The sequence below is a fragment of the Vitis riparia genome, chromosome 13, assembly GCF_004353265.1.
Source record: "Vitis riparia cultivar Riparia Gloire de Montpellier isolate 1030 chromosome 13, EGFV_Vit.rip_1.0, whole genome shotgun sequence".
Lineage (NCBI taxonomy): Eukaryota > Viridiplantae > Streptophyta > Magnoliopsida > Vitales > Vitaceae > Vitis > Vitis riparia.
This window is the reverse complement of record NC_048443.1, coordinates 27,613,519-27,638,707: the sequence shown is the minus strand read 5'-3', so window position 1 is coordinate 27,638,707 and position 25,189 is coordinate 27,613,519. Positions and strand designations below refer to the sequence as shown.

General features: G+C 37.0%; 2 protein-coding genes across 4 annotated transcripts; both read right to left on the bottom strand.

Moving 5' to 3' along the window:
• Window positions 1-110: 110 nt before the first annotated feature.
• Window positions 111-940, bottom strand: LOC117928812. Its single transcript, XM_034848834.1, has one exon. The coding sequence runs from the start codon at window positions 603-605 to the stop codon at window positions 180-182; it is 426 nt and encodes a 141-aa protein (XP_034704725.1). The 5' UTR covers window positions 606-940; the 3' UTR covers window positions 111-179.
• A 70-nt stretch (window positions 941-1,010) lies between these two features.
• Window positions 1,011-24,663, bottom strand: LOC117928809 (E3 ubiquitin-protein ligase SHPRH). 3 transcript variants are annotated; one of them, XM_034848830.1, is made up of 19 exons: window positions 23,685-24,663; window positions 23,403-23,588; window positions 21,888-21,949; window positions 20,758-21,262; window positions 18,746-18,946; window positions 15,764-16,019; window positions 12,720-12,960; window positions 12,440-12,609; window positions 11,765-12,352; window positions 10,165-10,331; window positions 8,272-8,488; window positions 7,974-8,177; window positions 6,029-6,145; window positions 5,374-5,616; window positions 5,033-5,243; window positions 3,208-3,425; window positions 2,370-2,521; window positions 1,667-1,937; window positions 1,011-1,572 (listed from the first exon to the last, which is right to left on the bottom strand). In XM_034848830.1, the coding sequence occupies exons 1-19, from the start codon at window positions 24,500-24,502 to the stop codon at window positions 1,321-1,323; spliced, it is 5,079 nt and encodes a 1,692-aa protein (XP_034704721.1). In that variant the 5' UTR covers window positions 24,503-24,663; the 3' UTR covers window positions 1,011-1,320. The 3 variants fall into 3 exon arrangements, with proteins under 3 accessions (XP_034704721.1, XP_034704722.1, XP_034704723.1); XM_034848831.1 differs by having other exon boundaries at window positions 1,715-1,937; XM_034848832.1 differs by having other exon boundaries at window positions 1,489-1,572; window positions 1,701-1,937.
• Window positions 24,664-25,189: the final 526 nt, after the last annotated feature.

Sequence of the window (25,189 nt, the reverse complement as noted above, 5' to 3'; positions counted from 1 at the left end):
CTTTATTTTCCTTTTATTTTTGAAGAAAAGTACAGTGTTCAACAATATGCTTGTAAACTTGTAATCTACATGCATTACCCCTTCACGCGGCCCCCCCCCCCCCCCCCCCCCCCATCATATGATAAACTGAATGCATCATATTCAGTGAACTCTGCCTTAGCTCACAAGATCAAGAAAGGTTAAGATGGGGTGTCGCCTTCCTTGAGAGCCCGGAAAACTCTGGCACTCTCACTGAAGATTTTAGCCCTTCGATTATAATCAGTAGGCTCTCTACCTTCATCCTCTCCCATGATGGCTTCTCTCTCCAGACACTCCAGAAGCTCCACCATTCCTTTCTCTTGGCACTTGTCTCTCCACCTCCCCATTTCCTTCCACTCTGAACCCATCTCACTCTCCAACTCCTTCTGGGATTCTATCACTGAACCCTGATTCGCACACCGGATTGCTGAACCCAGTTGCAGCCGGAATGACCGCAACCTTTTCCCTTCAAAGGCCGAGGGGACTTCTAGATTCTGATGAAATGGAACAAAGGAGAGTGTGGGTTTGTATTTATGTAATGATAGAGGCAAGTTGTGTACTTTCATTTGATACAGAGAGGCTTCCATGTTCGCAAACCTTTACTTGTGGACTTGGGTGGGTGTGGGTTGAGTAGGAAGCTAAACCTTTATATACAGAATATGATAGCAGGAGGAGGAAATAGTGGCTGCAATGCTGCCATTACACGTGTCCCTAGGAGCTCCAGAATGACACCTGACATGCAGAGGTCCACGTGTGAGATAAGGGTAGACCATTCAAGAACCCATATGCAGAGGCGGCACGCGCTTCAAAGTGGGCATGCCACGTCCCTGTCAACTCCAACTCTACGCAAATGTTATCCCCCACCTAAACTACGGCGGGCAACTGGCTACAAGCTGCAATAATCACACAATTCTGTGATCAAAATTTCACCAGGGGTGGTGGGCAATCTGATGAAGATCAAGCTGATGAGTTGCTCAAACCAGAACAGTGAGTTAACTAACATCATACGTTCAATTATATGAAATAAATTAGTTAACAACAAGGTTATCATCTTCCCTAACTAGAACATGAATGTTTAAACAAGATTAGCATATGTACATGGACAATGAAACAAAAATTTGATTTGAGGAGGGTTATGTGGGATGCAGGGCAGCAATCTTTCCCTCACATGTTGCTGGGGCCGGTGATTGGAGCTGCCTGTTGGTTTTGATGCAGGCTGATCGTGCTTTATTTTACATCCAATCTGATAATTATGAGACTAGGAAGACTTGTTTACGTGAAGCTCATCTTCCAAAAGAATTATCATGTTGCCTGCTGCTTCAGTCTCCTCTCGGCAGCTATAGCTGCAGCTACGGAGGGTGGCAAATGCATTAAGCTTCCGGTTGGCTTTTCTTCACTTTGTGGTACAGAGGAAGGCACTGGGGTGAATAAGGCCTCGAGGTCTTTGAGTGTCAGAAGAGGTTGGTCTTGGTTCTTTGTGTTCCCACTGATGAATGAATTGGTATTCCGGCTTCTATTCAGTTTGTAGATGCTCTCTTCCACCGTGTCTTTCACCTGAAAGAGAAATAAACCCCAGGAGTAAGTGCATGGAAGATATAAGTAGTGGTTCTAGGGTTCTAGCAAGGACATTCTAATAAGATTCCTGTACTATGAAACGATGAACAAGAGTCCTATTCTCTTGCCCAATTCTGTGCACCCGGCTGATTGCTTGTGCTTCGGCAGCTGGGTTGAGTAGTGGCTCTACAAGAACAACATGCTGTGCTTCTAAGAGATTGAGGCCATTGGCTCCATGTTGGATCAAGAGCAGCAACACTTGAACAAATTCTGGTTCTGGTTCTGGTTGCTGAGCATGTGTCTGGCCATTTCCTTCTGCACTTGTTCTCTGTCTTCTGAAGTGGCTGATGGCAACATGTGATTTCCTGCAATTAAAATGCCATTACCATTATCAACAAATATTAACGAAAGTTGAAGCCCACCAAATGGTTGAATCATTATTTCCGAGAACCCAATATGTTAAGGTCTAGAAACCCGTAAAGGCAATGTTCCACTATAAAATAGGTGTTTGAAGAGCTGGTCAATTAGACTAATTTGAGAAGTCATCACAAACTGGTCTTGCCATTTTGGACTTTTGTTATCATCTACATACGGAAACGCGGTTACCAACATGATTCTAAACGCTCCATGTAACTGCAAAGATATGTCATTTATCATGATCCAAAACTCTTTAAAGTATCATCTAAAACTAAGTGAATAGCTAACATGCTAACCATTGCCTTAGATATGGATGATATTTGGGTTCAAATAATTTGATCACCATATTGAACCATCAATAGAATAAGTCACATTCTTACCTGCCACCTTTCATTCGGACATATGTGATATTATTGGCATTCAAGGCATGTTCCAACACATTGAGGACATCATTCCAACTGGAGAAAACTAGAATTTTTGCTTTTGGCTCTGTACACTTGATCCACAGGATTCTTCGAGTGACAGCTTCAATCTTCACAGCAACATCCCCACAAAAAAAGAACATGATTAATGTAAAACCGTATCGTCAACAATGACAAGAAGAATTACCAAAAACTGGAAAAAAATTGTGATTCATAGTCACGGCTGGACACTATGTTAATTTTACAGTAGTGACAGCACCAATTACATTGTTTTGAAATGCTTCAAAGCAATTTGTTTCCATTAGTTTTACCTTCTTAAATGAAAAACTAGCACCATGATGACTGCTTATTGTGCAATGGTGGAATAGTACCATATTATAGAACATTAGTAATTTATAGTTTATATTTTAAAAGGGCCAGGGCAAGACCATTTTAAGCCCAACTTTCTCTGAATCTGAGGTAGGACAAGGGGTCGCAAATCTCATCCTCAGTCCCACTCCCAACCCAACAAGCTCTAGGGAGAGGCAGGTCCCATGCAACCCACATAATAGTAACTTTGAATAACTCAATTCCAACCTAGGGAAAAGGAAAAAATCCAGAAGGCTTATGGAAACTTTGAGCTTTGCACACACAGACACAAACATGTGCCTCCAGAAAGGAAAGAAAATACAAAGAAAATAAAAGAAAAACAACAGTTTGTGTGCCCTGTACGACAGTGTGTGCATTATTAGTGATGCCATGTATGTCGTTCCTAAAGCATATATAAGAGATATAGAGCAGTGGACAGGAAGCATACCTTTGTTCCATAGGAACCTTGAACAATCACAGAAGCTTCAGACTTTTCCAGACTTTGAACTGTATGTAGTTCAGCAGAATCACATGATTTAGTTTGTCTATCATCAGCATAAGCTATATTTCCAACATCTGTATGTTGTCGACATGTTGGGCACATTAACCATTTGTCTTGAAACTTTCCATGGTGAACTAGTCTTTTCTCAGTCATTGCAAATAAACCTGCAAGAAAGAGTTGAAGAGGCAGACCTGGATTAGGATTATCATAGTGAAATCTGCTTATATGAAACCCATTCACATGGGGTTATTGCAAATAAACATGCGAGAAAGATTTGCAGAGTTGAATCTGGATGGGGATTATTACGGAGAAATTAGCTAATATAAAATGCATTAACAGGCATGGAAGCCAAAGAAATGATGCAAACTGAAACAAAGAGGAATACAAAAACGAAAGGGAAGAGAAAGTCGGGTGACCAACTAAAAATAATAGCAACTCTAGTTTATAGAACACAGTATAAATGCAAATGTAAACATTTTTTTTTTTTTTGGTAAGTAAAAATGTAAACATTTTTAATATTCCAATCACAAGAGTCGATGCCAAGAAGAGGAGTCAATGCCTAGTTGTATGAGGCTTTGCAGACATTTGAAATATAACTATAGCTCTCCAAGTGTATACTAGTAATTATTCAAATTTCATATAGCCTTGAACCAACAGGTTAAATCAGATACAATTTCAATCCATCAAAGGTCCTGTGTCATGCAAGATCAAGAAGTTAACCCATCTCAACAATCAACCACTAATATGTGCATGGGGGAAAGTATTAGTCACCATTATAAGGAAATCAAGGCCACTTGTTTTCTTCAGTTAATATTTTTTTTTGATAGATAAACACACAGAAAATATATTAAGAAAAAGGGCGCTTAAGAGGCAACCCAAAGCATACAAAGAGTATACAAGAGACGCCAAAAGGCAAGAACAAAAAGAAACAAACACTCACCACCCTTCAACTAGAACCCAACCAATAAAAAAAGTTGATTAAAGGTAAAGGTCCTACATCTAAACAAGACTTAGACCAAGACCAAAGATTACAAACAAACGAAGTTTTCTTTAGTTAATATGACTACATATAAAAGGTTTAATCATCATAGAAAAGGCAGAATTTAGCTCCTTACTCAAGTTAATATCCTTACTATCTTTCTTCCTTTTTTGAAAAAAAAAACAATTAGAAATCCACTGGCCCCTATTTGCAGGACCTAGAAAGACTTCCCAGACAGTCCCTCCTTTAAGAATTACATATCACGTAAGCCTTGTACTCCCCAGAATCCACCATTCATTAAACAGGAACAGGTGTCATTGACCAGCCCGTAGGGGCGAGGGAACTCCGGACAAGTTTTCTGGGCCACAAGACTGCAGCTGATCGTATTTCATGAGAAAAAACTTACCCACCAGAAGCAGAGAGCCTCGTGCCAACTATTTGAGATAAACTTTACAAATCAAATTATGATCCACCACAGAGCTTGAGATTCTTTTGCAATTGACTCTCAGCCAGACAACCTTCTATTAAAGACTGTCAAAGTCCAGGGAACACAATTGTTGAAATAAAAAAAGGGGGTCTGCCATCAACCATTTTGGCAGGGAGAAACCTGCCCTACTGGTTAAGCAGTTTTTTATACTTGTGAAACCAAAAAGCCAAATTAAGCATGTTTGGTGGATCTTCTCCAGCATTAGATAGAAAACATAATTATTGTGGCTTACCAATCAGTAGGATATTGAATTTCCAATATCATTATTCAGGATAATTAGAGGATTTAGACTACATGAGACTTACAGTTACAGCAAATAACATGCCCACATTGAAAAACCATCCTTCGATTGCTGAGCTTTTCTTGACAAACTGGGCATGCTTCATCATCAGTTTCACGTATGCATTTGTTTTTCTCCTCCACAGGACGAGATATCAGCAAAGTAGCTGTATCTTGAGTTAAAGATGCATTATTTGGACTCTCCAATTGCAATTTTTGTTTAGACAGCACCAAACCCTAGAAATAATTAATATTGTATAAGTATAACTACAATAGGAAAAATTAGTTATTCTAATTCAGAAGAACTGAAGGTTTGGAATATTTTAGGGAAACATTAATTTGCAGAATGAATAAACTGTCATCATACCTTCAAATAACGAAGTTGTCCTTTTATACGTGACAACAAGGTCAAGGACATTAACCTTTCACTAGAGTTTTCCACAATGGCAGCATCTAGCTCATTTAAACTTAAAGCATCAATAGATTTATCATTCTCATCCTCTCTTAGGCGCAATCGTGAAGTAGCCATCTTAATTTCATCATGAGCACGAAGAACTTGAGCTTGAGCAATTGCCAAGGACCTAGCATGGGCGTACTCCTTTCGCATGCCCTTAAAGAAGTAAAAGGAGAAAAAAAAAATTAAGATTCCCAAAAAAAGATGGGGGAAAAAACAATATCCATGAATGCTATCTAGATATTTAATAAAGTTAATTTAATGCTTCAGAAATAATCTTAGTTGGAAACTTCAGAAAAGATCTGAGGACAATTTAAACACGTTGAGAAACACAATGGAGGATAAAATTAATGAAAAAAAATCTTCATTTTCATTGAATGGTATAGTTAAGCCAGATAAGGAAAACAAAAGAGAACTAGCATGTTTATATGATAAGACCTACAGGCAAAATGTCAAATACAACACTATTAATTGATGATGAAATAAAAAATAAGTAATCAATGCAGTCCAAGGGCTCAGTGACAATTTCGTAGATACTACCAACTAGAAAGGGTTGATCAGGTCATACCTCAAGAAGAAGCAGCTGCTTGGTGGCCTCCGACTGACCCTCTCTCCCTAATTGAGCCTTGCAAGAACTTTTTATAACTCCAAGAACAACCTCTAATTCAGATGGAGATTTTGAAACCTGTCAAGACAAAATCATCATTTTGTGTGGATGAGAAGGATAATTGGAAATTAAATTTTCAGGAAGATATACATCATAATGCAGAGACATACTATGCAGTCTTCTCTTCTGAAAAATAATACAATTGATTAGACTGAAAAATATTAGCCATCTCGCAACTCCAGTACATGACAAACAGTAGTTCTAGTTATACACTGTAAAATGTTTTAGTTTAAGATGTCTAGACGTACCTAAACTATTGGAACTGTTTACCAACCAAAGCCAAAAGAAAAGAAAGAAAGGAAAAAACACACAGCAATTATTGGGAAATCTGAAATCCTCTTCACTTCCCCTTCTTGGTGCACACTAAATGGATACCCAAAGAGTAAGTTTTTTTTTTTTTTGATAAGTAAAGAGAAGTATATTAAAATGAAAGAGGAGACACCAAACTAGTGTCCTCTCGGTATACAAAGAGTATACAAAAGCAGCCCCTCGACTCTAAACCAAGGAAGCGAGCCGAAACCCCTACCTATAACTAAAGCCTAGCCACTCAAAAAAGCTAACCAGAGACCGCAGGCTCAAAACTATAAACACCCTCACCCATGACCACAGATTACATACAAAAGAATGTTTCAACCTTTGGATTGACAACACCTCATTCCCAAAAGCCAACGAATTTCTTTCCTTCCAAACTGACCAAAATATACATAAGGGGGCCATTTGCCACGCCTTTTTACGGATTTTCCCCACAAACGCTCCATGCCACCCCAGGAGAGTTTCCTTAACTGTACCAGAGAGAACCCACTCCACACCAAAGAGATAAAAAAGAAGATTCCACAATGTCCTCGTCATAACACAATGGAGTAAAAGATGATCCACTGTTTCTGCTTCAGCAAGACAAAGAAAACACCTATTTACCAAAGAATAACCCCTCCTCTGGAGTTGGTCTAAAGTTAAGATTTTGCCCCAGGATGCTTCCCACGCGAAAAAAGCTACCTTTGGAGGCACACTCGCTCTCCAAATACCAACATAAGGGAACATAGCTGAACCACCAGGCTCCAGAGTAGAGTAGAGCGACTTGACTGAGAAAACACCACTTCTACATAGGAACATGATCACAGTGGAGAGCCAAAAGCACTAAAAACCAACATAGCAGCATTGAAAACAATCTAGTAAACCCCACCCCCCCCCCCCCCCCCCCCCCCCCACAACCCCAAAAAAAGAAAAGAAAAAAAAAGAAAAAGACTAAACAAGAATAAAAAAGAGAACAAAAAATAAAAAGTTTCACAGGACACCTTTTACCCTAATTGAGCAACAAAAAACACACAATGCATAACACATATAGATGCAAATACACAAATTCCACAAAAACCTCTTCTATAGGAACAAAAAAACCAAGGGAGACAATTATGATAATCTCCATACGCAAAATGGTTGGAAAACAAAGCAGATTTCAACATACAAAACACTGGAAGAAACAAACATCAAGAGAACACACCACTTCACTACTATGACTTAAAAACTTGAAAAAAAAAAACAAAAAGGTATATTATCATCAGCTAGATTATTCAACCAAAAGGAGGTAGACGAAACTAATATTAGCTAGAATTATTCAACCAAGATTATTAATAAGGTGAGACATAATCATCAGCAATACCAATTGGACATCTTGCACCTATTCAACATCAAGCCTTGCACTCTAAATTGCAGCAATAACAAAACGTGCAACTTTCAATAGGTCTTAATAATAAAACAAATATCCCAAATTTAATTGAACTGAAAGTGGAGCATGAATAAATCTAAAACACCTTTGACAATGCACAGAAGCAGATGAGATAAAGCAACTAACCACTAACTTTTCTCCAACATCCCTCTTCCGCATATTTTCTTTATTTCCAACATTAGACGGAGTTGAATTTTTATTGGATTGTGAGCAAGTACGGTAGAAACGATTCAGTGCAGATATCTTCTTTTGCAAATCTACTGCCTCCTCAGCAGATGTAATCATCCCTCCATGTGCCTTGTTAAGACGAAAGAGCCTGGCCTCATAACCCTGGAGAAAATAGAAGGGAAACATAAAGATCTTACAACAAATTTTAGTTGTAGGGAACAAGGTTGAGGTTAACAAACAAACACTAAGCACAAACCTGAAATAATTCATCCAGTTCACAGTGAACACATAAAGGACCATCTCCATTAGCTTGGCAATTTGGACAGTATCTCACTCGGTCAATATCTTCTTCTCTTGGGCTTTCCATTGTTTGATTAATTTCCAGAAGTCGATCCACCAATGTTTGCCTAGAGGCTTCCAATGAATCCAAACCAGTCTGGATATGATACATCAGAGCATTTATGCTTCGAAAGCTGGATTAAAAGCAGTAAGGGAAGATTAAATTAATGTATTTTAAGTATGTGAATTCTCATATTGTCTCACAAACATAGATTTTCTCTCACCCTCACTTTCCAAAGCATAGTAGTCCTAGTTAACACGTGTTCCTCAAAGGAATATCTTCAAATTAGCCTACCCAGAAAACAACACCAAGTTGTAAGCAATTGCAGAGCTCCCAGACTAGAAAGAGCCAAGCCTTGTTCCTCGATGCTTCTACAGAGCATGAAACCATGAACTCATGCTTATATCCATTCCAACCAACCATTTCTTTATTGACAACATTGAATATTCTTTTTGTTTCTGTGATAAGACTTATCATGAAGAATCTACTATAGGTTGCAATAAATTTTCCTACATTTTATTGTGAAGTTTTCCTTTTATCAAATATGGTGAGATTAACAATTTCCTTTATCAAATATGGGGTAATTATCTTAAACAATCACAAAAATAAAATGACATCGACTCATCCCATTTGCAAAACGTACAGACAGGAATAATGAATTTCTCCCATCATAATGTGGGTAATCTGGACATCCAACTGAAATAAGCATAACCAGCATTTAAATAGGTAAGAAGGATAGACAAAGGTAGAAATAATAAATCTGAAAATGTTTCTTCATTTGGAATTCAGTATTTTTCTTTTCATACCTATAGGCTTCTAGTGCAGAGGCATTGCAAGTCCACCTGTAAATGTTTTTATGCTAGATTGGAAGCTTGCTGACAGTCCAAAGACGAGAGTTTTGGACAAGTGAGATGGAAAGAATCTGCAGTAGGTTCACTCAATAAATGTTCTTCAAGTAACCCAAGATAGCTTGGAATTGGTGGATGCTTGTGATATTGAGGTGGAACAGTGAGAACCTTCTCCAATCCTCAGGAGCAGGCCTGGCCCTTGAGGTGGAGATCCTAACCCTTTCAAAAGGCATGCTTCAGGCTAAGTCTATGGGTCCTCTCAAGTATACATATTTCAGACGGGACAAGAACCAATTAGCATTAAGCAAGAGGCAGGGAAACAGCATGATTAGTAGGTTGATTCTTCTTAGCAGAGGGGTTACCTCAAATTTCCAAGTGATAAGAGATTCTGCTTTGGTTTCTTCATGGGTGTGAAAAAAGGAGAGAGGTCTGTATAGAGTAAATAGAAGGGTCACATGTGAAGTCTAGGTCACTTGGAATCCCTTTAAAAATTATGAGAGTAACAAGGACCGCCTTGGCTTAGCAAACTGATTTACATCCTGTTGCATTCACACATCAAACTAAACCCAAAGCATTCTCACTCCATACTTTATTGCAGGTTGGAGCGTTCTGAACGTTTCTTTTTCTTTTTTGATCAGGTTATGTATCTTTGGCAGATATATCACCCTTTATTGTATATTCTAAATCCCTTTTTGATGTTCTTATCATTTCTGATAACAAAAAAAAAATTACATATCTACTAATTTAGATTAACTCCACCCAATCAGAATCCTAATCTAAACTATTAGAATACTAAAATACAAGTAACACATATCCCTACAGAAAGCATAAAGAAACTACTAATTACAATTGACAAACTAAAAAAAGAAATGGTCACAACAATTGCACCATGTAAGCGATAGATTTACTAAAAAAAGCATCATGAAGTGATGTGAACTAGAGAACCGGATCTATTACTAACCAAGAATCAATTCTCGAAGACCTAGCATTGTTCAAAGGCCCCGAAACAGCATCTCCAATCTTTTTTATTAACTCACCAGATGCATCCTTATTCTGTTCAATCTGAGTGAGAGCTTCCAACCACCAAACCGAATGCTGATTTTTTCCATCATTAAGTGAATCGCAAACCTTCAAAATAAAATCACAAAATCAAATTTCCAGAATGGCGGACATTCAAATTCAATGTCAAATTCTCAAAGACCATTATATTTTATCAAAATTCCATATGCTCCCAATTTTTATTGATGAGGGAGACGGAAATAAACAACCAATTTCAAGCATTTTGAACTAAGAATGGAATTGGAGGATCCAGAGATCAGAATTAAGAACTCAATACTAAATCCTCCCTGAACCTGATTTTGAGAAGGAGAAGGGAAGGCATGTTTGACACAATCAACCAGCATAATTTGGTATCATGACGATCCAGAAAGAACTCAACAGGAAATCCTCTCTGAACATGATTTTGAGAAGAAGGGAGGGGATATTTGACTCAATTAACCAGCATAATTAGGTATCATGAAGAATGATTTTGAGAAGGAGAAGAGAGGGGACATTGGACTCGATTAACCACCATAATTAAGCAGAAGTAGAAGGGGACATTTGACTCAATTAACCTGCATAATTAGGCAGAAGGAGGAGGAGGGGACATTTGACTCAATTAACCAGCATAATTAGGTAGAAGGAGGAGGGGACATTTAACTCAAATAACCAGCATAATTTAGGTAGAAGAAACACTTTGAATTCCCCACTAAAACCAGATCACATCATTTTTAATCATCCCAATTTAAGTGAGTCGAGTAGCCAGCAATACCATAGAGAAAAAATAAACATTTCACAGAAAAGAAAAGAAGCCTAAAACTTCGAATACCATTAGAGAAGTAAAGAGGATGCCTCATATGCTCCCATATGATATCCTTGTGATGTGTTCAGTTTGAGGGTATCTTAACTGAGGAATGTGTATCTTATATCAAACTATAAGATTACTGTGTTTGGATGTATTGTACTCAGGAATTTCAATTTTCTTGAATATGAGATCCCCTTAAATTTGGAAAATCTTATACTCATGGAAGAGTTGGTATTTTTGTTATTCTCATTTCTAGGGATGGAGATAAAAGGAAGGTGGATGATTTTTTTTCTTTCCTAATTTATAGTTAGACCCAGTTTTTATAAATATTACTCAGTGAGTTGGTGGTTATTCTGTATATTTTGCAATTCCCAATACAGCCAAATGCTATTATGGAAATAAAATTTGAACTGAATTTCAAATTCCCAACTATAGCCATTTAGGCTAGAACTAACAAATATTCATTAAATTTCGGGAATTTATGTCCAGAATTATGATTTCCATTCCCAGGTTTAGATGCTGGTAAACTAAATGCACCCTTAATGCAATATTAAAATAGTTTCTGAGATAAGGACACAAATCAAATTGCATAAAATAGTAATGCACAGATCCTAGGAAAGCAATGACCATGGATACATACAGGGAATTGTTTTGCTATAGAATGCATACTGTATCCAGCATCACAAAACAATGTCAAATATTGTGGAACTGAATATACCTGCATATATGATTTTTTAAATTCTTGCTGGGCCACAGACAGCTTTGAACTAAACAGAGATAGGAACTTCTGTTTTATGTTCTCACATGTTGTTCTTAAACATCCATCATTAAACAATCTGGATGATATGTGAGGTTCAGCATCACATTCTATGTTATCATTTACACCATCTTCTGATAGGTTGGAAGTAGAACAAGGAAGTTCCTTTTCCTCACCATTCAAACCTGAATGGTATTCTCCACCCACTTTCTGCCTCTTTGCCATGTATTGATCACATTGTTCAACATTATGTCTCTTGGAGGCCTTCTCTTCAGCGCTTCTAGGGAACTCTCCTCCCTTTGAATGATGAGAGGACTCTGAAGGCAGCGGGAGTATCTCAGTAAGATTGTGATGAATGTGAAGATTCAAGAGGGGGTCCAAGCGGAAATCTTCAGAGTGCTCTTCAGCTAAAGCCAGTGCTTCTTTGTACAATGATACAGCTTGAGAAATATCTTGCTTAATTATAGCTATCCCAGCAAGTCCATTCAAAGCAACAACTGACTTCCTGAGTGCTTCCTCCCCTTCTATCTTTGTCTTACTAACAAGAACCTACAGAACAAAATCCTCTAAACAGCAAGAACCAACAGCTAGTTTTGCAAAAAAATGGGATTACAAAATTTCTCACATGTAACCCACCGATAATATCTCCTCCATGGTCATGGGAGCTTGTTGCAAAGAGCGCAGCCCAGAACTTCCCACTTGAGGATGGCAGCAGGCTTGACGAAGCTTCAAAAGTGAGTTTAGCAGCTTCCCAGCCTCCGCATGAGTGATAAAAAGATCTGAAGGAGAATTAGATGATACACAACCTGGAAACAAGTGATAGAGATACCATAATAAGTAAATGTTGCTTCCCCTCTACTTGGTATTTTAATATTCCAGTGACACAAAATGGAGCATTAAAGCAATCATCAATAACCTGGCACTTCTTTTTTGAAAATATGATCTCTGAAACTTTCGATAACTTCACGGGCATAATGAACACAAGTTTCATGTTGCCTCTGGTAGAAATGCTCTTCAATTGGTGAGAAAGAGAGCCAAGAAAGGCACTCCTCCTGAGGAGGAAGCTGTAACTCATCTGCAACATGTAATTTTGAAGATCGCCACATGATTTGTTTAAAGAATTTATGGGTGAACTCCATAGCTCCTGGATCTCTACTCTGCAAGGTAGCATGCAAGATTAATTAATTGATGCTATATACAAAGCTTTGGAACTCCAAAAATCCTTACTACAGCCACTACTATCAAACAGCCAGAAAACCATTCAAACCAGAAGAGAATTAAAAAAAGAAACACTGCACTACCAGAGGTATATCTAAATGGTAAGTCTTTAAAGGGTGCCACATATAGGGATTTGGATGTGGTGATATAACAATAAGAAGAAGAAGAATAAAAACCAACAACAACAATTATAATAAGAAAAAAGAAATAATAAATAATACTCTATTACATAATAAATAATATCAATAATGACTGCCATGTAATGCCCACAGATCATGTAACAAACAAATGTAGATTAGAAATCAAGCTGAAATGCATTAAAAGATAGTAATAACCAACACTAGAAGTGAGCAGCTGATTGCATAAATGTGCATAACAAGAACAAAGTTTGATCTGCAGGTAACATCCTCCTCAGACTTGAATAACACATTACAACCTCTGCCCACATTAACCACATAGCTCCATATACACAAGCAACAACCCTCAAATGTCAAGCCAAAATATCAAATGGTTCATTTAAGACATTGCACAAAATTTTGCATAGTTGCGTAACAATATACTTAAAAACTAGACAAGACCAACTAGGAAATAAATACATCCTTGACAAGTTAGCAGTCCAGTAATACATAACTTAGAAATTAGTAGTTGCACATATTAAGAATAAGTAACAAAATGATCTAAAATGGTTCAGCTATGTGAAACAAAGATGAATCCATGCCTACATAAGGAGTAAATGATTCAAGGTGAAATCTTGAAGACAGCACAAGGACTAGACAAAGGTTAAAACCAACATGTGATGAGGCAATGGAAAAAGACAAGACTGCTATGAAACAATGGAGGGTATGAGATAGAGTTGAATGACAAGGGAAATTTATTATAGCTATTTCAGATAGAAAAAGTCATAGAAAACTACTATTATGAGTTCCCTTTTTTATCAGACTGATACTATGATTCCTTTTAAAACAAGAAAACAAAACATCATGTTCTATTCACTACACTTCTCCCACAATTTTTCCAAATGAAACACCTGTCCTGAATTGAAAAACCTGCCCTGAACTGTGCCTTCTCCTGCCCCTAGAAAATTGAAGTTCCCTCTTATATCTAAGAGGAAGGACTAACATCTGCTGATACCATGGAATTTGAAACCTTATGAAATTCTCATTTTTATAGAAGTACCTTCAGAAGTTTTTCCCCTGATACAAACACATGAAGAAATTCTGAGTTAAAAACCTGGTCTCCATTGGTAATTTTTTTCATCATCATTTAGCCCTTGAGACCTAGCTCAAGTGGCAAGGAGCTAGGGTAGGGATGTGGGAGCTTTCATGTTCAACCCCAACAAGGGAAAAAAGTCGAAAAGAACTAATGGCTCAAAAAAAAATGCTTAACATGGAAGTAAGATAATAGTACTTCTCGTTTAAGCGTTTTTTAGCTTATATAAGACAATATTCCATGTTTAATGAAATTTTCATAATATTAAGATTGCCCCTTTGAACTCATGGCTTCAACTTTAGCTCCACCTTCTAACCAAAGCTAAAAATAAAAAATAATCTCAAACAAGGCTAAGAAACTAAACCTTCTAGAAGTTTAAATTGGAATTACAAATGCCAAGGTAGTTTTACATTACCGTTTATAAGTATGATTGCAACATTATCAAAGAAGATATGCTAAAGGTCTTTTCTACGTTTTATGACAGTAGTATCATCAGTAAAAGCACAACTGCAACTTTCATTGCTCTCAACTTAAGATAAGGCAAATCAATAGAACATCCAACTTTAGACCCATCAATTTGGTGACTAGCCTCTACAAAATCATAAAAAGGTGTTGACTCAGCATTCACTTGGGGTTTTACCTGAAACCATTCATATTTCTCAAGGAGACTTTGTCAAGGATAGACAAGTCTTAATCAAGCCTTGTGGAGAAAGATTAATAAAATTGGAGGGTTGGTACAAGAAGAAGGCCTTAATCAAAGCCTTGCAAGGCAAACAGTTGTGGAGATTATCCATGGAAAATTCGGGGAGATAGAAATGCTTGTTATAAAATCGTATTATTTGCCTATAAAAAAAATTAAAAAAAACAAATAAATAAATGAATAAATAACAAAATGGGTGTGTCAAGGGACGGGTTAAGGCATCTAAGGGCTTAATTAAGATAAAGGATGGTCTTTTGACTTTAGTTGGTTTCATTGATTGGGTGGGATCTCGGTAAGGGTGGTTTTTTTGGGTCCTCCGCTTTTGACAGCTGTTTTTTGTCCTAGCTGGGGAGGGGGTGCTTCTTTTTTGTATATTTTGAGTTGCTATCTTAGCGTCTCTTTTCAATACAGTTTCTTCTCTTTTACTTATCAAAAAAAAAAAAAAGTGATTTCCACTCCCATTTCTAAAACATAAAATAAAAACCATGACATAGTGAAACACATAAGCAACCCGTTACAACGAAGCATCTAAACAAAGAATGACACAGTTAAAGCCAATGGATCCTTAACACAATTGTCTTTATGACAATAATAAGCAAAACACATGCTGGAAATACAAAGCGACTTATTACAACTTACAATAATACAAAACATGGCAAATGCATGCACTACCTCTACCAGTCTATGTTTTTAAAACAAGGAACAAAATATTTTCCTTATTTCATTCAGACAATAAGACAGCTAGCCACTGTCTCGGCTTTAGCATTGACAGTCCTTGAAAGCTACCTAGCAAATACTTGATTGTTAAGAACTGAATATAAGTAAATTTATACCTCGTATGGATCTCGAATAACTTCAATCCACCATCTAGGGATGTTGAAAGGACTTGCTTCAAGGAATCTCAAAAGTCCATATAAGTCATCAAGTCGGCGTTGTATGGGAGTCCCTGTAACGCACCAGCGATGCTTAGCATGTAGTCGCAATGCCATTTCTGTTGCAGCTGCAGCATTACTCTCTACCATCTGCGCCTCATCCAAACAAACCCGCCACCAGAATATTCTGGTAAGACGAGTTGGAATAACAGGGTATCTGCAATAAAATGGCCAGTCACTATAGAACTCCAAACCACAGTTGGTGTAAAATTGCATCATTGCATGAAAAGGGAAGGATCAATTACACTGACCTCTCCTAAGGTTTGACTTAATTACATATCTCCTCTTGATTCTGAAATCACTGTCCCCACTCCTTCAAAAGGTTGTGACAACAATTTCTGCTCCATTTATCTGCTGTTACTGACATGGACAGAATGCAACTATGTTGGTCTAAATTTCTAAAACCCCTATCTTACCCTGCTGGACATGAGTTAAGGTCTAACTTGTTCTTCCAATTTAAGATACACCATAGACACTGAATGTAGTGACAACCATGCTGAGCTGACTCAGCCAAAGCTATGGCAACAGCTTCCTTGCAAAATGCAAGCATAATAATTGTCAAGACACCATGATTTTAATCATAAATGAAGCTACTGTTGCCTCAACCACACCAAAAACACTAGACATCACCATTACCTTCACAGAACACAGCTTTCCCCACCTTCAAACCCATATTTATGAAGATCCTGGCCAAACACCATATTGTATTGCTCATTGCTTTCCTATTCTCCATTGCCACCATGGTTGCCTTGTGAGAATTTCTTCTTCAGCAATTCCTACCATTTCACTGATCTAAGAGAGGGGTTCTAGATTTGAGATGTACAAGAGATGGGGAGTTCTGGAATGAACAAAAGGTGTGTGACAACACATGGTTTTGGCTTTTGAGCATTGGCAATGAATATGCATCACTGCAGAGAAAAGGTAATGGGATAGGCATCACATAAAGAAGGGATACACAGTAATTAGAGTGCACAAGCAACTGAAAAGGAGGCTTTGCTACTGTAGAGAAGATGACAGTGACCAGTCAATGCCAGTGGACCAGTTCTTTCCATGGTGGTTTTCCAGTAAATGGCTGTCGGTGTTTGCCAAAGGGACAAGATGAAGTAGTGATGCAAGGATGGGGAAGAATTTCAGGTTAAGGATTGATGTTATCACAGATCTCTAGAGATAATGGTCATTATAATAATGTACACATGGATCATGCTGGTCAGTGGAGTGGTAAGCGATGATAATGGTTGCATATACAACGATAACCTTGGTGATGGGAGTTACTGAGATGGGATGCATTTGTGGATTACGTTGTTTTGGACTAGAAGATTGGAGCTGATGAGAAAAAGGTGGTTCTGTATAGGTAAAGGGTCCGGATGATGGGATGAAGATGATGGACATGGTAGATAACAAAAATAAGATGATGCTAGACATGATTTTGATGTGGTTCATGGTGATCAATGATCTGGTTGAAGAAGACAGTGGAGGCCTGTAGATGGTCGTTGTGATGTGCAAGGGTGGTTTAGGTTGCCAATGATTGTAGAGGAGGCAATCACTGGTGATAATCAAAATAAGGACTCATTGGCACAGACACATTGAAGGCTAAGGGCATCCTTTTTCATTTCAGAACCTTTTTGTCTTCTCTCTGAGTACCTATAAATAAATATTGAGTGATATAATGGTCTCATCATTTGCCTAACAACTGACAGAAAGACAGTGTAATTTCAGAATCAAAGGAGACTCCCCTGTAATTAAGCCAAATTCATGGGAGATTTGTAATACCCAAAGAAAAAGCAATTTCAAAAAATAAGCTCATCATACTTCTATATCAAAATCTTTGGCATGTAATTGAAAGAAGCATGAACTCCTCTTACAAGAATCTTCAGTAGATGTTTCCCCTGAATAAATTTTGGCTTAGAGGGGGAGGGGGGGAAGGAATTAATGCAGCTTTAATAGTCATTTGCCCACCGTTATCACTTTATAGTATTGTTTCTTCAGATTTTAGTTGCATCTGCCTTTCAGATCTCCGCAAAATTGGGACTTGTTTATGTGTTGTGTTCAGACTTTGCAGATCATCAGGTATGTTTTCCTTCATATTTTTGGTCAAAGCAATGTAGAGGCCATTGAAGCATATCAAACTCATGATATACATGTCATATAAATAGCTGGGATGATTTAGAGTCAAACTTAGTTTTATTTGGTTTTTTGAGCCCTATTTAGAATTCAGAAAGTCTTCCTCACTGAAGATTTCTTATCATAAGAAGTTCTTGTCCTTTCAAACTTTCTTTCTAAAACTTCCTACTTGGAAGTCTTTTTTTTTGAAAAATCCTTATTTGAGAATATGCTCTACATTTGAATCTCCTATTTTCTGAATTCATATGTAGGTCTTTCATTTGGGAGTTCTCTCACTGAGAAATTTTTGTTGTAAGTTCTTATACTTCTAAAGTTCTATTTTCTAAAACAAAAATAGAAAATAGAAATAAAAATAAAATAAATAAAAAATAAAAAATAAAAACAAATAAATAAATAAATGCAGTTTAATAATAAGTTAAACACCAAAAAGCAAGAAAAATGGCCAAATCTTTATGAAGCATCAACAATGCAGAAAAAGCTAATGAAGGAGTTATCATTTGATGATGTGGACATTAAGCAATCATGTTAAGAGGTCTTTTTCAGAAGCAAATAAACAACCATGAAATTGAAAGAACTAGCCCTCAATTTTGCATGGAATCTAGGTAGTATAGACTCAGTACAAGTTTTCTGATCTGAGCAATAATAATCTATCCTGAGCTTTTGTATGAACTAGAATTATTCCAATTTCTAAATAATAAGTAAAGCTCACTTCAATCAAAGATCAGGATCATTCTAAAAATAAAACAGAAGCTTCGAAGAAACCTTTTTTGGAATCTCATGATGCGACGGTCTCCTTCATGCCTATCAGAGTCATGAGACAGGTCCTCTTTTAGTACATCATATGTAGTTAATACAATGTCGGCACTGATAAGTTTGCTGATATCCATTGCATATGCATTTGAAAGAGAGGTATTTCTTACACCTTCATAGACACAAAGTTTCAAGGAACCTGGGTTTGTATGACTAGGAAAAAAATTAAATCACAGGTTAGTTTGTACCAAAAATTTAATGCATCAACAGAACAGAAATAAATACAATTTTATTTTTTAAATCAGAAGTTACAAAAGACATAATTTGGCAAAACATTCCATACATAGAAAGACATTATTCAGATTCAATAGAACTACATGGAAGAATTGTCTAAAGAACATCAAATTCTTAAACTGGAAAGAAGTACAAGAAATTAAAAGACAAAAGAAAAAAAAATAACAATGGCTAAATTTGATCTCATTCTATAGTTAATATGTAATTTTATATAAATATTTTTATATGGACATATTTAAAGGCACATTAACATACTTAACAACTATGCTTGACTACAATATCCACCAAAAGTTAGAAGACAGTGAAAGATACTGTTTCTAATTCTGCACTGTGTAACTTCCATTTCATTTTTATAATTCAGTTACAACATCACAAATCCACAATTCTTAAGGCCTCATTTCAATCTTGATACAATTGAAGGAAAGAACAGAGAAGAAAAATAGAGGGGGGAAATGGACGGGAAGAAAAATAAAAATTAGATTTAAACTCAAATCATTTTTTTACATACTTCTTTAAATTTACTTCTCTTATTTTCTCTTCTATATAAACAATGGCAAGTTTGAAAATATATACATTTTTAAATAATTTTCATATTATATAATTTTCCTTTGTTCTTTCAAGTCTAAATCAAATAAGAGAATGCAAATTCCTTTTTGCTTTTTTCTCTTCCTTAGCACCTTTCATGATCCAAACAAAGCCTAAGATTTTGAATAAAGGAGGGAACTCTCAATCCAACAACATCACTTTGACCAATTCAAAATGCACAAATTAAGGTCAACTTGACCTTGTCAGGAAATCATTCTAAAATTGGACTAGTTGATCATACTAACCAGGGTAGTTGAACTAATGACACTAAGACCCTGTTTGGATTGGCTTCTAACAAGCCAAAAGTCTTGTTTAAGCTCAATAAAAGCTTTCATACCTATTTGATTAACTTTAATAAAGCTTTTAAAGCCCTAATATTTCCTTTGAAAATTATAGCTTGGCCTTTGATTTCAACTTCCAAGTTCCAACTAAAGCCAAAAATAAAAAATTATCTCAAAAGGGTTGAAGTAATGATTCTAATCATTCATTAATGGGTGTCTAAGGTATGGTTCTCTAGCATGTGAGATAAACCACTTGCCTATTAAAAAAAAATGTATGAGATAGACCACTTAATACCAATGGAATGGCAAAATTTTCAACCATAGTTTATAGATCACCCATACTTTCTCACATAGCTTTTCCGCAACAGTTTGTTTCTTCTATTTATCAATAAAGAAATAGTAGAAAGCTCAATACTGCATCCAAAATCTAAGGCTTGCTCCACAAGGTTTGTCCACAAAGGGTGAGTCAGTCAGGGCCTAAGATCAGGTCAAAAGGATTAGTCGATTGGCAACAGGTGAATATTCATGTACTACCCCCTTGTTGGTCCCAACTCACAAGGGATGGAGGAGACTAGGTTAGCCAAAAGATGGTTATCAGTTCAAGGATGTAAGGTGACCCTGCTTTTTATAGATGTTCCAACTGCAGTTTACAGATCATGCATACTTACATTTCTTTTTCACAACAATTTATTTCTTCAATTTATCAATATAAAAAAATGGTAGAAAGCTTATAAGTTAATTAAAATTTCTATAAATGGCATATATAACAACCAATAGGACAAAACAAGCCACTCTAGCATGCTCCAAAGAGGTGCTACCATTTGCAGGTGTACAAGGACAGTAAAGCAGGGGTAAAGATTATACCGAATAATTTCAGCGTGCCATTGGGGCAGTATAGGAGCTGGACACACAATAAGAGTTGCACCAGTAGCAGCAGGAGAGTCAGTAGCTTGGATCAGTTCTAAGCACAGCTGACAGATATGTTCACCATCCATCAGAACTATATTGGTTTTATTTTTCTTTCCTGTCTGCTTTTTTGAGTTTTCCAGAGGGTTCTTTTTAAACACTTGTCCATTAGAATTCTCCTTGGATTTGGTAGTTTTTGCTGTAGGTGAATAACCAACACAATCTGCATGTTGCCAAGCATCACAGACATCACACTGTACCCATAATCCTTTGTATCGCAGACTTTCACTCACAGCACCACATATACACTCAACGTGGTCCCTTCTCAATCTTTTGAGATTAATCTTCTGACCTTGAGCAGCTTGTAATGCATTATTAAGTAAAATGCCACTTTCAGATGCTGGCTTACGGTGTGCAAATATGCACGCAAGCAGTTCAACAGTCTTTCCCAAACCCATCTCATCTGTAGTTGTCATGAATGATCAGAGTCAAAAGCAACTAAAGCCACATCAGATTATGTACGTATAATCCATAGATAAACAGAGGTTATATGATACTGTTGCCAAACAACTCAAGATTTCTTTTTCTTGTTCTTCCTTTTTTCCTTTTCATGATGTTAGTCAGAGAAAACTTTTCCTTCTGTAAGGGAAGGAAAATGTTAAAATAAATTCTAAAGAAAGGAATCCATTTCACATATCAAGCTCACTACAGTGATTTTTCATAATGCATCATGGATGAAATATTCCACAAGATGGATAAACAAGGCAACAGCCTAGGCACCTGGGTAGGACCATCCTTGGCTTTCCTACACTTTTTCTTAATGCTAGATTCTTCATATATTTAATTGGTAAATTTTTGTCCCCATTGAGACTTGAACCTGGAACCTCCCGCAAACCCTCCCTAACCCTTTACTAGATTAAATATATTATTTTCCATGTTAGTGTCTTGCAAGTTAATAGGCCAAATATTACACAATATCATCTGTCTCCAGATATTTATATAAGTTTCCACATAAAAATGTTGTAAGAATGTATAAGATTAGCTTAAAATATCAAACATGTACAGGATGATACAGAAGGCGAAAATACCTGCAAGGATACCACCATAGACATTCAATGAAGAATATTCTGGACGTAATGAAACATTTCCACTGAAATCAAAATGTAATCAGAATGAGAATATGGAGAGAGAGAGAGAGAGAGAGAGTATACAAAAACTTAATGGACTAAATTGAAGGAGGGGAGACAAAAGGTAGAAATATATGTTATAAAATATGGCAAACAATTCTGATCAAAAAAAAAAAAAAAATGGCAAACAAGTTTAACATTAACTTTCAAAACCATCCCATATTCCCATGCTATACAAATTGACAGGGTTGAGAATCACAAGTTACAGAGAACTTAAGAGTTTCACGTCACAATTTTTTAATTTTCATAATAGGAAGTGATCGCTAAAAGTGATAGGATGCATAAATATAATCCAACTGTAATGTGAAGCTATCAGCACCAGCAAGATCAGGAATGCATCATGAATAATTTTTTTGATCAGAAATGCATCATAAATAATTTTGAAGAATTTCTATCAGGACATAATTTTTCCTTTTCTTTTCTTTTTTTTAATCAGAAACATGTAGGCCTTATCCATGCATTGTCATTATCTTAGCTTCCTAATCCATAAAGAGGAACTGATTGGAGAATATGACTATACGATTATGCTAGGATGGATAAAATGACTGGACAATATCCAAGATAGTGCGGTTGGCATATGGTAAGACAAAAATGTTGACTCAATTGGCAGCACTAATAATCTGCCTGCTCTAGGGCCTAACAGCAGCAATAGCCAGACACTGACTAACCCTACCTTTTCAGCTTGTAAAACACCCAAACAGATGCACATTTTTTTTGCCCATGTAATGCACTTGCAATAGCTCTCTAACAGTCATCATTTCACAAATACTCCTAGGCAGTCACTTACTATGGGAATGTACACTTTGATTCTTTTCCTTTTCTTACAACTCCATCTCCAAAGGGGCATTCGTGACATGATTGAACCACAATAGTGAGGACGGCAAACTAAATTACAAATATTTATTGAAAATTTAACCCAACAGAGGTGAAATGTCCCAAAAGAGTCGTACCCAATAACAAGCAATTGGGAAAATAATTTGTGAGTTAAGTTCAGAAATAAATCATACAATTGCGAACAATGGCCACCTCCTTGCCCAAAGAGGATATTTGCCTCTCGCTAAGTTCGTAAGACTATGAGGACATGTGCTATATTGATGATGAAAGTGATGGAATCCCATTCCTTGCACAAAGTGAACAGTTTAAATCACCCTTGTACAAGAGTATACTTTCACTACCATCACGAGGCCAAAGTAATCATTTCTTAGAAACTGTGATGTGGCTATGCAAGAGCATTCCATTGTGAAACAGTGCTTGATAGGACTAAGACTCAAATTGAAGCAAACCCAGCATGAAAATGCAACTTTTTTTCAGCCAATATGTCAGTTAATAGCCACACGAAAGTTCAGAAGCTAATTCAATAGATATCATAAACATACTAAGAGAGTCAAAGTCCCTGTGCAAAGAGAAAAATCATACCTGAATGGATTGTAGAACATTCTTTCAAATGAGTCGACAAAATCCACAGGCATACACAGTGGAGAAAATAACGAACCACCTTCCCCTTTTATCTCCCTTTGTACCATCCAGTAAGCCGCACGACGCTGATATGGCCTCAGCTCGGGAAGCAAGTCGGGCATGTCATAGTCCAGCAATGGATCCTCTCTGTACATAAGATATGCCACTAATATTGGTGGAAACCACTTACTAGTATCAACAGAAAATCAAAAACAATGACAGAAAAATAATTCAAACACTCACTTTGAAGGTTTAATGGCTTCATAAAATCCAGCAGCATCGAAATTCTGATGCTTCTTCGAATCCAAATCACCAACATCCATACCCATATTCGAATCAATATCCATTTCTTTGGATTTAGCAACTCCATACCTTGCCTCTGAAGTTGTAACCTCCGGCCGCAACCAAGCCATGACACTCATCATACTCTTCTTCCAAAGGGGCCTTGAATTATCGAGAAGTGACTCACAAGCATCAAACGCAGTCCTCAATATCTCAACCCTCAATCTCACAAACGAGACACCCTCTGAAAATGTAACTCCTAGAACAGGCCTCAATGTCAAAAACTTGAGACGACTCAAATGAACAAGACCCGAAACACCCTCATCCGGACCATCAAAAATCCCGGAGAGGATCACAGAGTCCGTTTCAATGCCCTCCTCTGACACCCGTTTTTCCACGAATTCTAGAGATATACTACTAGCTGCTACAACAGGCCAATGACCCAACCTAATCCTACCCACAAACTGGTTCGCATTGCAGAGCCGAAACCTCAAACAACACTTAGAATTCTCATAAAAACCCTCACCTAGACTGTACCCATGAAACTCCTCCCTCAAATTCAAATCATTCAGAACGATTTCTGAAATATCAAGATGCTCACCAGAACCCCAACCGGTTCTATCAACTTCTACGAAAAGGGGTGTCTCAGCATCACCAACCCCGTCCCCCTGAGCGTGCTCTTGCTGGGAATTCAATTCTCCTTCAGCTGTTTCCTGGGTTTCGAGTCTTTCAACGACCCCAACTGATCGATGCGGTTTGGGTTGCTTTCTTCGACCCATCACCACATCAAAATCAAAACAACATGAACAAACTCGACAACTTGAAGAATGAACTGAGAGGAAGACAAATGAAAGAACTGGGTCTATGCAGATTCAAGCTCCCCACAACTCTTCCCTCTTCAACAGTGGAAATCACGCGCGAGTTGGGACTCGTTAATGCTTTGGAAACCGATATATATATAGAGAGAGAGATGCGAACGACCACTTCAAAGATATTGTTGCTGTTTGCCACAGAGCGGAGGGTGGAGATTTGGTCTGTCTTTTTTTTCTGTCACCGAGCTGTCCTGATAACTTTTCTCTTTCCTTAATTTTTTTCTCAAAAATATTTTAATTTTTACGTAATAAATTAACAGTAAATAATAAAAACTTCTTGGCCAACAAGTATTAAGTGAGGCCTGTTACGTTAAACGACCCGAGCCCACGAGCCAAGCCCAAGTCCAAGTCCAAATAAGCTTGGAACTAAAAACTTTTAATTAGTGCTAAAAAGTCATAAAACTCGATAACATCGGAAAGTTACAAATCAAAATTCATTTTAAATTACTCGGTTCATTACTTCTGAACAATCATGTTTTTGTAAATTCTTTTAAGCAAATAAGTTTCAAATCAAATAAAACTCGATGTGTTAGATTTATTAACGAGTCTAATAATTTTTAAAAATAACTTAAAATTCAAATAATAATCTAATTA